Below are 12760 nucleotides of genomic sequence, written 5' to 3'. Positions count from 1 at the left end.
TGCAAACTCTGCTAGAGTTTAAGTGGATCTAACAATGTTATCCACTTTATAATCCCCTCTACGATATTACTCTTCGTGAGTAAAATTAGAACCTTAATTCAAAATCATGTTAGTGTAAAACAGAACATACAAGAATACAAATTACGGTACATTAAAATTTACAAGTTGTTCAAGATCACGTGTGATAATTACAGTACAAATGTCAAGATGGTTACCTAACGATCTATCTTATGTGCACATATGTTATTATGCGGATTATAAACTTAGCTAGTAGGAAACATGAGTGAGTATAAAGAAATGATACTAACTGACAGTAGCCAATGTTTTTCTCGCCTTCTCTGTGGCTATGAGTTGCTTCATGCACAAGAAATTAAATTCAAATAAAATACACAAGATGTCAGAGTCTTGTGCTGATAACGTGTTATAAAATAAAGATTGTAAAGTAAAGACAAGTATAGAGAGAAACTGATATATTATTCAACTTCAAACTGATGTACATAATGAACTGAAAATCCCTCTATTTATAGAAGAAAGGTAGCAACTGCGAGGCTATTCTTGAGCTGCTTGTAAGCTATCTGCATGAGCTGCTTGCAACCTGTCTGTTTAATAAGAAGCTGCCGCAAATCATTTCATTGAGTTGCTTGCAACCTGCATACATCAGTTACTTGTAGATAAACTTCAATAGAGTATCAAATAGGTAATCTTCTTCAAAAAAATATATATAGCGAAATAATAAATGGATATCCACATTATAATTATTTTTATAACACTTTTCCTTTTAAAAAGAAAAAAAGGTTATTGCTTCCTTGCATACACATAATAATGTGTACCTTCTTTTCCAAATTAATTAGATGTAGCTGGGATCTTTGTTGCATTCAAGTTGGCTAACTTTGGATCTATAAACTTTTGTGTTCTCCGTGGAACATTGAATGCTCCCATACATAGATTTTTTCGATCAGAGGAATAAACATACAAACAAAATAATTTATATGTATACATTTAATTAAAAAAACTATCTATCTACAACACCTTGAACAAATTCGTCTCAAAAAAATTGCTCTTTCGGAGTCGGTTAAAACGCTTCCAACAATTTAATATACGGAAGTAGCCAGAAGAGATTAGGAAAATACCACATGTACTATTTAATTTCCATGAGTCACCGCTAGCGCAAAGTGGACTTGTTAGCTCTTGACGAGTGTCCTTATATTTCTGCATGCCTATCCGTTTGTATCCCATATATCGATGTCTCCGGCAATATATAGTAGTCATAAGTCATAACTTAGTGCGCACTAAGTTGAACCAGACTCTTTCACAGTAAACGCCCCCTCACTGCTATTTCTATAGCTTTTCATTTGTTTTTGCAATCTTGCATATCATGGCATTCAGGTCTTCGGTAAGTCCACTCTCGAGTTAAATTTGATTGTTCGTATTGTGTGTTACATAGACATGATCTCTTGTCAATCTTTATTTAACCCTTGCAGAGTTTGTTTAAATCTATGGCTACTCGTATTAGCGGAAATCCTACATTTGCAACATCTAAATTTACCAAACTGAGGTCATATGCCACTACTGCTGAGCATCCAGACGCTAAGCCAAGGTGAATATTTGTAAGTATAATTAGCACCTTTGTCGTTAGAAGTTAGTGTAATAATAACTTGATGTTTAATTAATTTGAAACAGGGGACTGAAAGGAGAGTTCTTTCCTGTGTATGTGGCGCTGGGACTAATAGCAATGTCTGTGGGTTTTGGGGTACACACAGCCACGCATCAGCTGAAGCGTTCGCCTAATGTATCTGTGAAGAAATCAAGGAGGGAAACTGTACCAGAGGTAGCAGAACCGGACAATGTGCTGAATGATTCCGACAGATTCATAAAAAAATCTTTTTTCAGAAAGGTGGCTCATGTTCAGGATTTTGATAATCAATCTGTCATGCCAAATCCTATGCGCGGGGATGTTCTACCTAGGTACTTCAATAGTTTATAGCAAATACTTTGCTATATTTTTCTATATTCTTGCAATTGGGTTACATAGCGTGAAATGTGCTTTAATTTCCTGATTTTGTTGGTGCCATTGGTAGGGAACCTCACTCTGAGACGCTGAGATCTGTGGGAGTGAATCCGAAGCCAAAATTGCACTGAGCTATTTATGCATTTTGGATTCAAGTAGATGTTGCATCCGCCAGCCTGTGATGCGAGATTTTCATATCGAGACTCGAGAGTCGAAGATGGGGGCGACGTTTTTCCTCTCTTTTTGAAGAGAGAGTTGCATAAATAAAACTTTTGAGGGAAAAACAAATATATTCTACCTTTCAGGAATGTTGTACATATTTGCTTTAAATAAAAATGGATCTTTCTTTTTTAAACCATAGCATGAATGTTGCCTCTGCAGTGTCACAGTGTGCCTAACTCTTATTTCCTGCCTGTGTCATCCCTGGGTGGGAGGTCAATCAAATACATTTGTAGAATAAGGAATCAATTCCCGCTAGTCTCCGTGTTGTTTGATAATTGACACTCTTATAAGCTAAAGCATTGAAATTTAATGGGATACTTATCTGATTTAATTGTTCTTCTCGCGGCTTTGTACGAAGTTCAGCGACTCAAACCAGACTTGAAAATTCAACTCCATGCTAATACGGTTCTTGGTTGCTTTGAGATTAGATCTTAAAGGAAGAAGCGTGCAGAGAAGAACATTTTAGAAAGGCATAATAGCTTAAATGTACTTGTGCCGCTTTGTCATGCCGATAAATTTATCATTTTGTCAATTGATACATTCGTTCAAAATTAATTTTTTAAATTTTTCTTACCATTGACCGAGCTTATATGGCATTGACATATGGCATTGACATAGATGAGGTGGATAAATTATGTGTAAGCAGCTTATATGGCATTGACATAGATTGGGGTATACAAATTATGTGTAAGCGTGGACAAATTATGTGTAAGCGTGTAAAGAGCTTATATGACATTGATATAGATTGGGGTGTACAAATTATGTGCAAGAGTGATACTAGTGATTTTGATTAAAAATAAATTAAACTAAAAAAAAATTTAAGAATGAATTAAACTATAAAAATAAATTAAACTAAAAAAAAGATTAAGAATGAATTAAACTAGAAAAAAAGTAAAGTTAATAAGTTAATCGAAGTTACCATCCTCTGCCCCCAATTTTCTTCTCTTGCTCAGTTTCTCCCATCTTTCTTCTCGTCCCCAATCCCTCTTTCTCCCTCCCTCTTTTCCTCTTCACACTATTGTATAGAATGGATGAGCCTTCAAAATTACAAAATATGGCAGAAATATACTATTTTTCTCTATTTTTTTAACAAAAGAATCTTTTACATTTTTATTTCTTTTTCTATTTAATCAAAACCCAACTGATTAAGGTTCCAACGAGTTTCGTTCTTCCTACGACGCTGCCCCAGTGTCCTAGCCGTGGTAGTAGCGTCACTGATTTCGACGACTCTTTAGGTTGACGAACGGATCTATTTTGGTTATTGTTGTTGTGTTTCGCTATTTGGATCTTTATTCGAATTTTGGAGAGGAGATTCAAAGGCTTGTTTGTTGAGAATTTTTGAAATTCCATTGCTGGTCTTGTGAATAACGAATCTAGTGGTTTGAAACCTCAAGTTGTTTCTTACCTAGTACTAAAACTCAGCTGGGTATTGAAATTTAGGCTTGAAAATGCGATAAAACATTTGTGTTTAAGGATCAAAACCGGAGGGACAAGCAGAGACGCCATTAAAGCTCGCTTGAAGCTTCTGGGTATATTCAGATTTAGAATTATTTTTTTGTGAAATCGGATGGGTATGGTTCCTAATAAACGAAAGAAGAAAGAATCTACTGCATCTATTTTATATGGGTTCGGTATTTGTGTAGGGTGGCTAGTCCTATTTTTCAATAGTTTATTTTTCTATGTGGCACTAATAATGATGTGGCGTCCTACGTGTAGGAGATTGTATTACACGCACTGGTAATTTCCTGTCATAAGCGCTTATTATACACGATTTGAACGAGCGTAAGTGTTCAATTAGCAAAATGATAAGTTTGAGATCAACATGATAAAGTGACACAGGTATAAATGTCATTTAGACTATTCAATAAATATTATTTTGAAATTCCAACAGGTCGACCTGCATTAATTTTTTTTTTCCAGCAGGTCGCTGGTACAACAAGCGACTTACATTTATTTATTATTTTATTTTTTGAAATTTCAGCAGGTCACCTCTAAAACATTTTTCGACCACCATTAAAATAAAACAATGACAAAAAATTTGATCTTTTGGAAGCCTCTAGTTGCACAAAATCGCCACAAAACAAACTGCCACTAGAACCGCCACAATTAATTTGTCTTAATTAGCGGCGGTTACACCCCGTGATTGTCCAAAACCGCCGGAAAATGGTTGTATTTTAAACCGCAGCTAATTGCAGATTTCTTTTTGCGACACAGGCGGTAGTGTTTTTCTTATCATTCTTCCATCAACAAATAAAAAGGTTCTTTTTTTCTCCACCTCTTCTTATTTTCCATTTTCGGAATGTGATAATGGAGGGGAAAAGTTGGGTTTTTAACTTTTTCAGATTTTATTGAATCACAAGGTTGTAGATAATATCTTGCCTCAAAATTAGATAGACAGATAGATTCGTCTCATAGTTGGCAATCCCATAAAAGTTGGAGCTTCTTTTTCAGATTTTCAGCTGCATGAAACGAATACTTGATATAACGAACCTTTCACCTTTTCATGACACTCAAGAGGCCAATCCAATATCTTTAAAATAAGGAATTTATTCCCTAGCTAATCCCTACTTTTGACAACTGACACTTATACATAAGCTAGGGTACGGTATTCAAATTTAATTAATGGAATATATATATGTATGAGTTTATTGAATTTGACTCTAACCCGGATCCTTCGATTATATACTTCTCGTAATTGGCTTTGTACGAAGAACGAAGTTCTCCTTGTTTTGTAAAACAAGCAGCGATTGAAACCAGACTTGAAGAAATATAGTTATTGGTTTCATAGGGATAGATGACAGTTACGGGGATGGCTAAGGACTATATTGGACAAATTAAAGATATATTCTGCAATTTCTTGAAGAGTTCAGTTTACAAAGTTGATTTTGAGTGGGTGAAAATTTGGGGTTAATTTCACTGATGGTCATTGAACTATTTTCTAATTTTACTAAAGTCATTCAACTATTTTTTGTCACTTAAAAGTAACTAAACTTTATCATTATAACTTAAAAATTATTTTGCCTCAAACCCCTACTATAAATATGACATGACATAAAATTTAATAAGAAAAATTTAAAAATAAATGCCACATAAGCTTAAATGGGTCATATCCACTTTAGATCCATGTTTCCGTTAATATGATTTGACTGAAAACCCAAATGGGTTTCAACAGGTAAAAAAAAAGCACATAGAATAGCTCTGCAAGTGTCAACCTTATCCCTGTTTAGATAATGCACATTCATAATTATTCTACATTAGTTTAAAATGATTATCCTATATTATAAAGTTTTTGTCTTTTCTGTTACATAATGCACATTCATAATTATTCTATACTAAAATAATTAATGCTAGAAAATTCTTATTTTGTTTGTATGCCCTATCCGAATCATTTTATAACTCTAGTGAAACTAAAAAAGAAGTCTAGGGAATTTAAGAAAAATTAGGTCTTGTAATTATTTTTTGGGTTTTGATCATACAGATACAGTCTTAATGACACATTATGTTGTGTCCTTTTGTCTAAACAGTTGCTATAGGCCGTCTGTAATTGCATGTCTATTGACAAGTTTTATTATGCACTTTAATTGCATGTGTTGTTTACTAAGCAGGTTATTTTGCCTTTTTGGATACAACGGTATTTTAGCTTCAGTAGAATTATAAAATGACACAGATAGGGCATACAAATAAAAAAAAAAATTCTAGCATAGATTATTTTAGTATGGAATAATTATGAATGTGCATTATGTAATAAAAAAGGCAAAAACTTGGTAATATATGATAATCATTTTAAACTAATGTAGAATAATTATGAATGTGCATTATATAAAGAGGGATGTGATTGACACTGGCAAGAGCTATTCGATGTGCATTTTTTTACCTATTGAAACCCATTTGGGTTTTGGGTCAAATCATATTAAGGGAGACATGGATCTAAAGTGGGTATGACCCATTTAAGCTTATGTGGTATTTATTTTTGAATTTTTCTTATTAAATTTTATGCCATATCATATTTATGGTAGGGGTTTGAGGCAAAATGATTTTTAAGTTACAGTGATAAAGTTTAGTTACTTTTAAGTGACAAAAAATAGTTTAATAACTTTAGTAAAATTGAAAGATAGTTTAATGACCATAAGTGAAATTAATCCTGATAATTTGTTGGCAGTTTACAAAGCACTTTTATCCAGGGCAGTCGAAGCTATCAAATTATCAAGTTGGGCAACTAGGCCAATGTAAAGTTCAAATATATACTGAATAAAGTTCAGGGGGTCTTGATTTATTTTGCGTAATTTCTTTCTTTAGTACGAAATGTTAACAATTTGGAACAATACTAGTAACCCCAAAAAAATATTTGTAAATCCTCTTTTTCTCTTTGTAATTTTTGCAAATCTTTTTTTTTCCTTCAAATTTACCCATAGAGTACTTGATTCGTTTACATTTGTCCTTCATTTACCTTTCCATCCATGAAAGTATATATCGCACTAATTTCGTTCTATATTTTCCCCCTCTCCTGATTGCGCATCCAGCTTAGCTTAGCTTAGACGTTTGCTACAATATAGTCGCATAGACCAAAAAAATCCAAATTTACTTCTAAACTCGAATATGACTAGGGGTATAAAATATCAGAAGTGGTCCAGAATCGAGAATATGATCAAAAGTGGTGTAACAATAAATATGCGCTCTTAGATGGTGGCACATACGTATGCAAGAAACGTATAAATCAGTGGATTCCAGGCCCAATATAGATATTGACTTGTACACAAGGTAGTGGCCAACTTCTTTAATCTAGTCTAGCATATGTATAATTCACTTACGGAGAAGAAGTAGATAATTAAGACAGTACGATTTTGAGTGGAAAAGAAAATTTAAGAACATATTGTTTGACTCTTCAGTTGATGAATGAGCACCTTATGGATTTACTTCACGTTTTCCCCGTAATAAGTTGGGCAGCTTTATATAGAACTAACAAATATAATTGGGCCCAACAAGGATTGTGGTAGAGTGATAAATAAATACATATGTATACGGTAGAAATAGATTTCGGCCTTCGTACGATTGATCAAGGTCGAAACATAATGAATCGAAGAAAGATTTCGTAATATCGAGATGGGTTCCGAAGATGGTACAAACAAGCTTCGGATTCCAGGTATAGGTCAAACACCGAGTTCGAAGTCATCATCGAGCTCGAGTCCGGATCGAACTATGATGAGATGATTTCGAGCTTAAGGGGCAGAGTCCAACCGGGATCGAGTCCGAATCTCTAGAAGCACTACCGACCGGCACCGAGGCCGATCGAGCTCGAGCCCACAGATAAGAGACGTTGCAAACACACTAAGGGAGAGAAATCTCGGCGGGAATAAGGGAAAAGCTGATTTATCATGGAGTCTCCACTATGTATTTTTAATTATATCTAAAGTAGAATCTTCCACTATAAAGAGGATGGCTACATTTCTGTAGAGGACAGTTTTTTTACTTACATTGTAATTCAAGCACCATATTTTCCTATATCCAAGGATTATTCTTCTAAGCTTCATCGGTTGATTCATTGTGCTTAATCCTAAAAATCATCTTCTCTCCAACCTTGTTTATTTTTGCATTCTTTTGCAATCCTTATTTGATATTTCTATTTATTCCTACGATTTGTATCATGCTATATCACATATCCTTAGAACTACGTACAAATTCAACTCTATCTATTTTTCGAGTAAACAACGTACTTCTTCATCCGTAATTAGATGTCACAGGTTCCGGCCTAGGGTATAAAATCGCTTTTGTTATGGAGTATTAATTTACCCTCAATATTAGACTTCTCGATCCGAACCTGAATTTAGTATATCAGACTCTAATGCAGTCACCGGATAAAAATAAATAAAAACAAATATAATGGGGAAACGTAGGGGTGATTTGTTTTATGTGGTCATTAAATTAAAGTAGTTACTAGATAAAGTAATCCATTGTGATGTCACGTAAATTAGATCACCGAGTATTAGACGAATTGAAGTCAATTATTGCAATAGGCCTAGCTGTATATATAAATCAAGCTAGTTCTTGGCTGGTTCTTCCCAGCGCCAAGCAGTGAACAATAACAACTATACAGTAGAATCTCATGTTGGGTTTTTTAAGTTTAAATGTAGCTTAAAAGAGGTGAATGGGTAATGAAGGAAAATTAAAAATATTTGAGTTTCCCTACTTGACAAAGGTACATTATCCCATATTGGAAGAGGAAAAGGTTTTGATGAGTATATATACAATTGCTCTTCTTCTAGCTCTTAAAGAGTTAAGAAGAAGGCAAGGCTCGCGCTGTCGTCGTCGCTCGCTCGGTTCGGGCTCGGGATTCCATTCTCTCAGATTTTTCATACGAATTTCTGAGTTCTCCTCCTTTCTTCTGTATTGTTTTAACTACAAAGAAAGCAACATTAAGTGTGATTTGCTACCGATCTTCTTGGGCTTGGGATTCCATTCTCTCAGATTTTTCATACGAATTTCTGAGTTCTCCTCCTTTCTTCTGTATTGTTTTAACTACAAAGAAAGCAACACTAAGTGTGATTTGCTACCGATCTTTGTATTTGCTGAAACACTGGAGTTTGAAGTACCGCTACACCAGTGTGTAATTCGTTCTATTCTGGGAGGAAATAATCCACAACCTTGGGTACTAGGAGGGGATTAAATTCCTTAAGGAAACACTGTGAATTCAGTGGGCTCAGATTAAATCCTGTTTCTTTTACATTTCTATTATTTTATCTTCTCTAGAATTATTTTATAAATACAGTTTAATAACATCTCACTAGTGGGGTTTGGGAGGGTAGAGTGTACACAGATCTTACCCCTACCCGAAGGGGAAGAGAGGTTGTTTTCGGAAGACCTTCGGCTCTAGAAAACGAAAAGAGACAATAAATCCATAATAGAAACCAAAAATATAATATCAGCATTGTAAGAGACAACAAATAGATGGAAGAGCAATAATACAATACTATGAAAAATGGAAAATGGTATATATGAACACAACATAAGCCGCTAAAAGTCCTAAACAAAACACTATCAGACTAGTCGGTACAAAGTAGAAAAACGTCCGACTACCCCCCAACCTTCAACCCTAATGCTCGACCTCCAAATCTTCCTATCAAGAGCCATGTCCTCGGAAATCTGAAGTCGCGCCATGTCCTACCTGATCACCTCGCCCCAATACTTCTTAGGCCGCCCTCTACTTCTTCTCGTACCTGCCAAAGCCAACCGCTCATATCTCGGGGCATTTAGGCTTCTCCTCCGCACGTAACTGAACCATCTAGGCCTCGCTTCCCGCATCTTGTCGTTCATGGGAGCCACGCCCGCCCGCCCTCGCCAAGCAGTGATGAGAATGAAAAAAAGATGGTAGATAATTTCAATAGCCCTCAAAGGTAGGCATCCAATATTTCAGATTCTAGCTCGATCCCTAATAGTAGTAGTTATCACGCATGCATGGAACGAAGGAATGAAATCGCACCAACACTCAAACAGGAATTATGTATATGTATTGACACTGTAAAAATTCTCTTATATGATCGATGTATACTACAAAAAAAATTGCTAAATTGTGGTGGATTATTTATGGGATTCATAAGAAACATTAATATATCATTGGATATGGTTTATTTGGTTAAAATGGTAGTCTTTCGAACTTCTCCTCTTATTTCATTTTCCATTTCTCCTTATATTTTTTTCTCCTTTCTTGTGGTGTTTATGCTGTATACAAGGCTCCTCTCTCTCTCTGTTCACCTTCTTTGGCTCCTGGAAAAAATTTCCTTAGATATATATACATAGACATATTTAACATTCTAAGTTTCCATTTGAATTCCTCCTTTTGTAATAAGAAAGAAACGTAATATTCTATTGTCATTCAGGTTGTAGTAATTGGTTTGATTATATTAGGCAGGTAAAGCTTTCTTTGTTTTCTTTTGATATTTCATTTTCTAATAACTATTTGATAAAGTTTTACCAGAAATCCTGACTTGCCATCCATACTTTAGTTTCAATGTGTGGCATTCTGTAACCACCTATGTGTGTGTCTGTGATGCTTATAATCGTTTATGGCGCCCCTTTGGATAGTATATGAGCTACTATGTAATTAACAATGCCAATTTATTATATGGACAAATAGAAGAAGAAGAAAATAAGAACAACAATGAACAATGCATAAATTTAGATGCCTATATTTCAAATAACAAGACAAGTGCTTGCGCAACCATAACAACAATTCCAAGGTTATTTATTAGTAATCCATTATTAAGAAAATAATTTATGATCATAAAAACATACATTAAAAAGGGTTTGTGCAATTTAAAAAGAAACGTGTTTTTATATTAGGATTCTCAAAAGCAATTACTTAACTGGGATTTAAGCAAAGAACTTGGACCACCTATGTAGTTCCAAGTGTAAGTAACGGAGTATTATTTATTTCTCAATGTTCAGTCTTCTATAGAACAAAACCAAAAACTTCATTGTTAAAGACAAGACCAGGCGATGAAGGCTAAGCATCTCCGTTAAGTATCCTAGTACTCAATAACTGAGGATGTATACGGATAAAATCGAGCTCGATCGAGCTCGATGCTTGATCGAGCATCTGGAAGGGTAGGCCAGGCTCGGCACATCTATAAGAGATCGAAGTTACGGATGAAACCGAACTCGATATCGAGGTTCGAAGTTCGGCATGGTCGGCCAAGATCGGAATATGATATTGTCAGACCTAAAAGTATCGTCAAAGCAGGTCATCAAGACCATCAGATTAGCCCTCGAGATTACCGAAGGCATGACCGATCCTGCTTCTAACGGAACTCGAAGAAAAGCTTCGCCAACTCATCCGACAAGGATCCATGATTCTCGCCATTAACTAATCATAATGGCAGAAATCACGGGATTAAGTCAAAAAAGAGGCCAACGGTCTACAAAATTAAGGACTTATGTTTTTTATAAAATAATGTATTTAAGGGAAGATATCCCTTAATATATAAGGGGACTTAGTAATTCATAGGCAGTCATTGTAACATACTTCAAAGAACAACATACTATTGTTTCTAGCTTCGTTCATACCATTCCGGCTTCAATAATATTATATCTAAGGTCGATGGAGATTGAACTCACAAGGCCTAGGTTGTTCAACTTGCGTGGTTTACAATTATCTTTCCATTGATTACTTCCTCATTAAATCTGATTTCTTGCTTTGTATCAAATAGATCACGTATCCTTAAAGCCGCGTATAAATTTAATTGTTATCCGATTTTGAGGGTAAATAGTTTGGCGCCCACCGTGGAGCTAAGGATAATAGTGTTTATTTGATACAAATCTCCATAACACACACTGCTTTACACTTGCTCTTTGAAATATCTTTGATTTCAGGCTAAAAATGACAAACTCTCGATTAGCACCTCTACATATCGACAACGAATCCGGTCATCAAGGTGAGAATAACAACATGGCGACTCATAACACAGGGCCACCCGCTAATGTCATTGGAATTCAGACCGCGTATCCAATTGATGTAAATTTGCATATGGCCATCGACGCAAACTTGCATGCCGACCTTGAAAATAGCGTCCGTGGTGGAGCCCGATCGGCAGCTCGAAACACACAAAATATTGAAGAAGACGGGATCAGCCTACGCATGATCTTCGAAATGCTGCAAGCTCAACAGGTGGTGATAGCTCAGTTGCAGAGCCAAACCGAGGCACCGAGCAGGGTTGAACCCGATCCGCCCCAAGAAGTCACTCGCAGAACGGAATCGACTGTGGTAAGATCGAATGAACAAGAGTCGGGGACTAACCCCGAAATTATATAAATGATCGAGGAGTTGACAAAGCGGGTAGAATCAGGGAAAAAGAAGATCGAAGCGAATGATAAAAATGTCGAAACCTATAATTCCAGGGTAGATCAAATCCCAGGAGCGCCCCCGATATTGAAGGGACTGGATTCCCGGAAGTTCGTGCAAAATCTTTTCCTCCAAGCGCAGCCCCAAAACCGATCCCCAAGAAATTTTGTATGCCAGAAATACCTAAGTACAGCGGAACGACCGATCCAAACGAGCATGTGACCTCTTATACATGTGCTATCAAAGGAAACGACTTGGAAGGCAACGAGATCGAGTCTGTTTTTCTGAAAATAAATTGGAGAGACCCCGTCAAAGGGAGCCATGATATGGTATCACAACTTACCCTCTAATTCTGTTGATTCATTTGCTATGCTTGTAGACTCTTTTGTAAAAGAACATGCTGGTGCCATCAAGGTCAAAACCAGGAAATCAGACCTTTTCAAAGTTAAACAGAAGGATAACGAGATGCTCAAGGAGTTCGTGTCCCGTTTTCAAATAGAACGAATGGATCTGTCGTCAGTCGCTAATGATTGGGCTATTCAGGGTTTCACTCATGGACTCAATACTCAAAGTTCGGTGGCTTCGCAGCAATTAAAGAAAAATCTGATAGAATACCCTGCCGTTACCTGGGATAATATACACAATCAGTATCAATCAAAAATCAGAGTCGAAGATGATCAACTCGGGGCACCTTCGAA

General features: G+C 35.9%; 1 protein-coding gene across 2 annotated transcripts; it reads left to right on the top strand.

Annotated features, from left to right (window-relative positions):
* The first annotated feature begins 1174 nt into the window (after positions 1-1174).
* Positions 1175-2363, top strand: LOC104115598 (uncharacterized). Of its 2 annotated transcripts, none has more exons than XM_009626266.4 (4): positions 1175-1393; positions 1482-1597; positions 1681-1965; positions 2079-2363. In XM_009626266.4, the coding sequence occupies exons 1-4, from the start codon at positions 1376-1378 to the stop codon at positions 2137-2139; spliced, it is 480 nt and encodes a 159-aa protein (XP_009624561.1). In that variant the 5' UTR covers positions 1175-1375; the 3' UTR covers positions 2140-2363. The 2 variants fall into 2 exon arrangements, with proteins under 2 accessions (XP_009624561.1, XP_009624562.1); XM_009626267.4 differs by having other exon boundaries at positions 1254-1393; positions 1482-1607.
* Positions 2364-12760: the final 10397 nt, after the last annotated feature.

Source organism: Nicotiana tomentosiformis, chromosome 3, assembly GCF_000390325.3.
Source record: "Nicotiana tomentosiformis chromosome 3, ASM39032v3, whole genome shotgun sequence".
Lineage (NCBI taxonomy): Eukaryota > Viridiplantae > Streptophyta > Magnoliopsida > Solanales > Solanaceae > Nicotiana > Nicotiana tomentosiformis.
The sequence above is the reverse complement of the archived record's forward strand: the minus strand, read 5'-3'. Positions and strand labels throughout refer to the sequence as shown.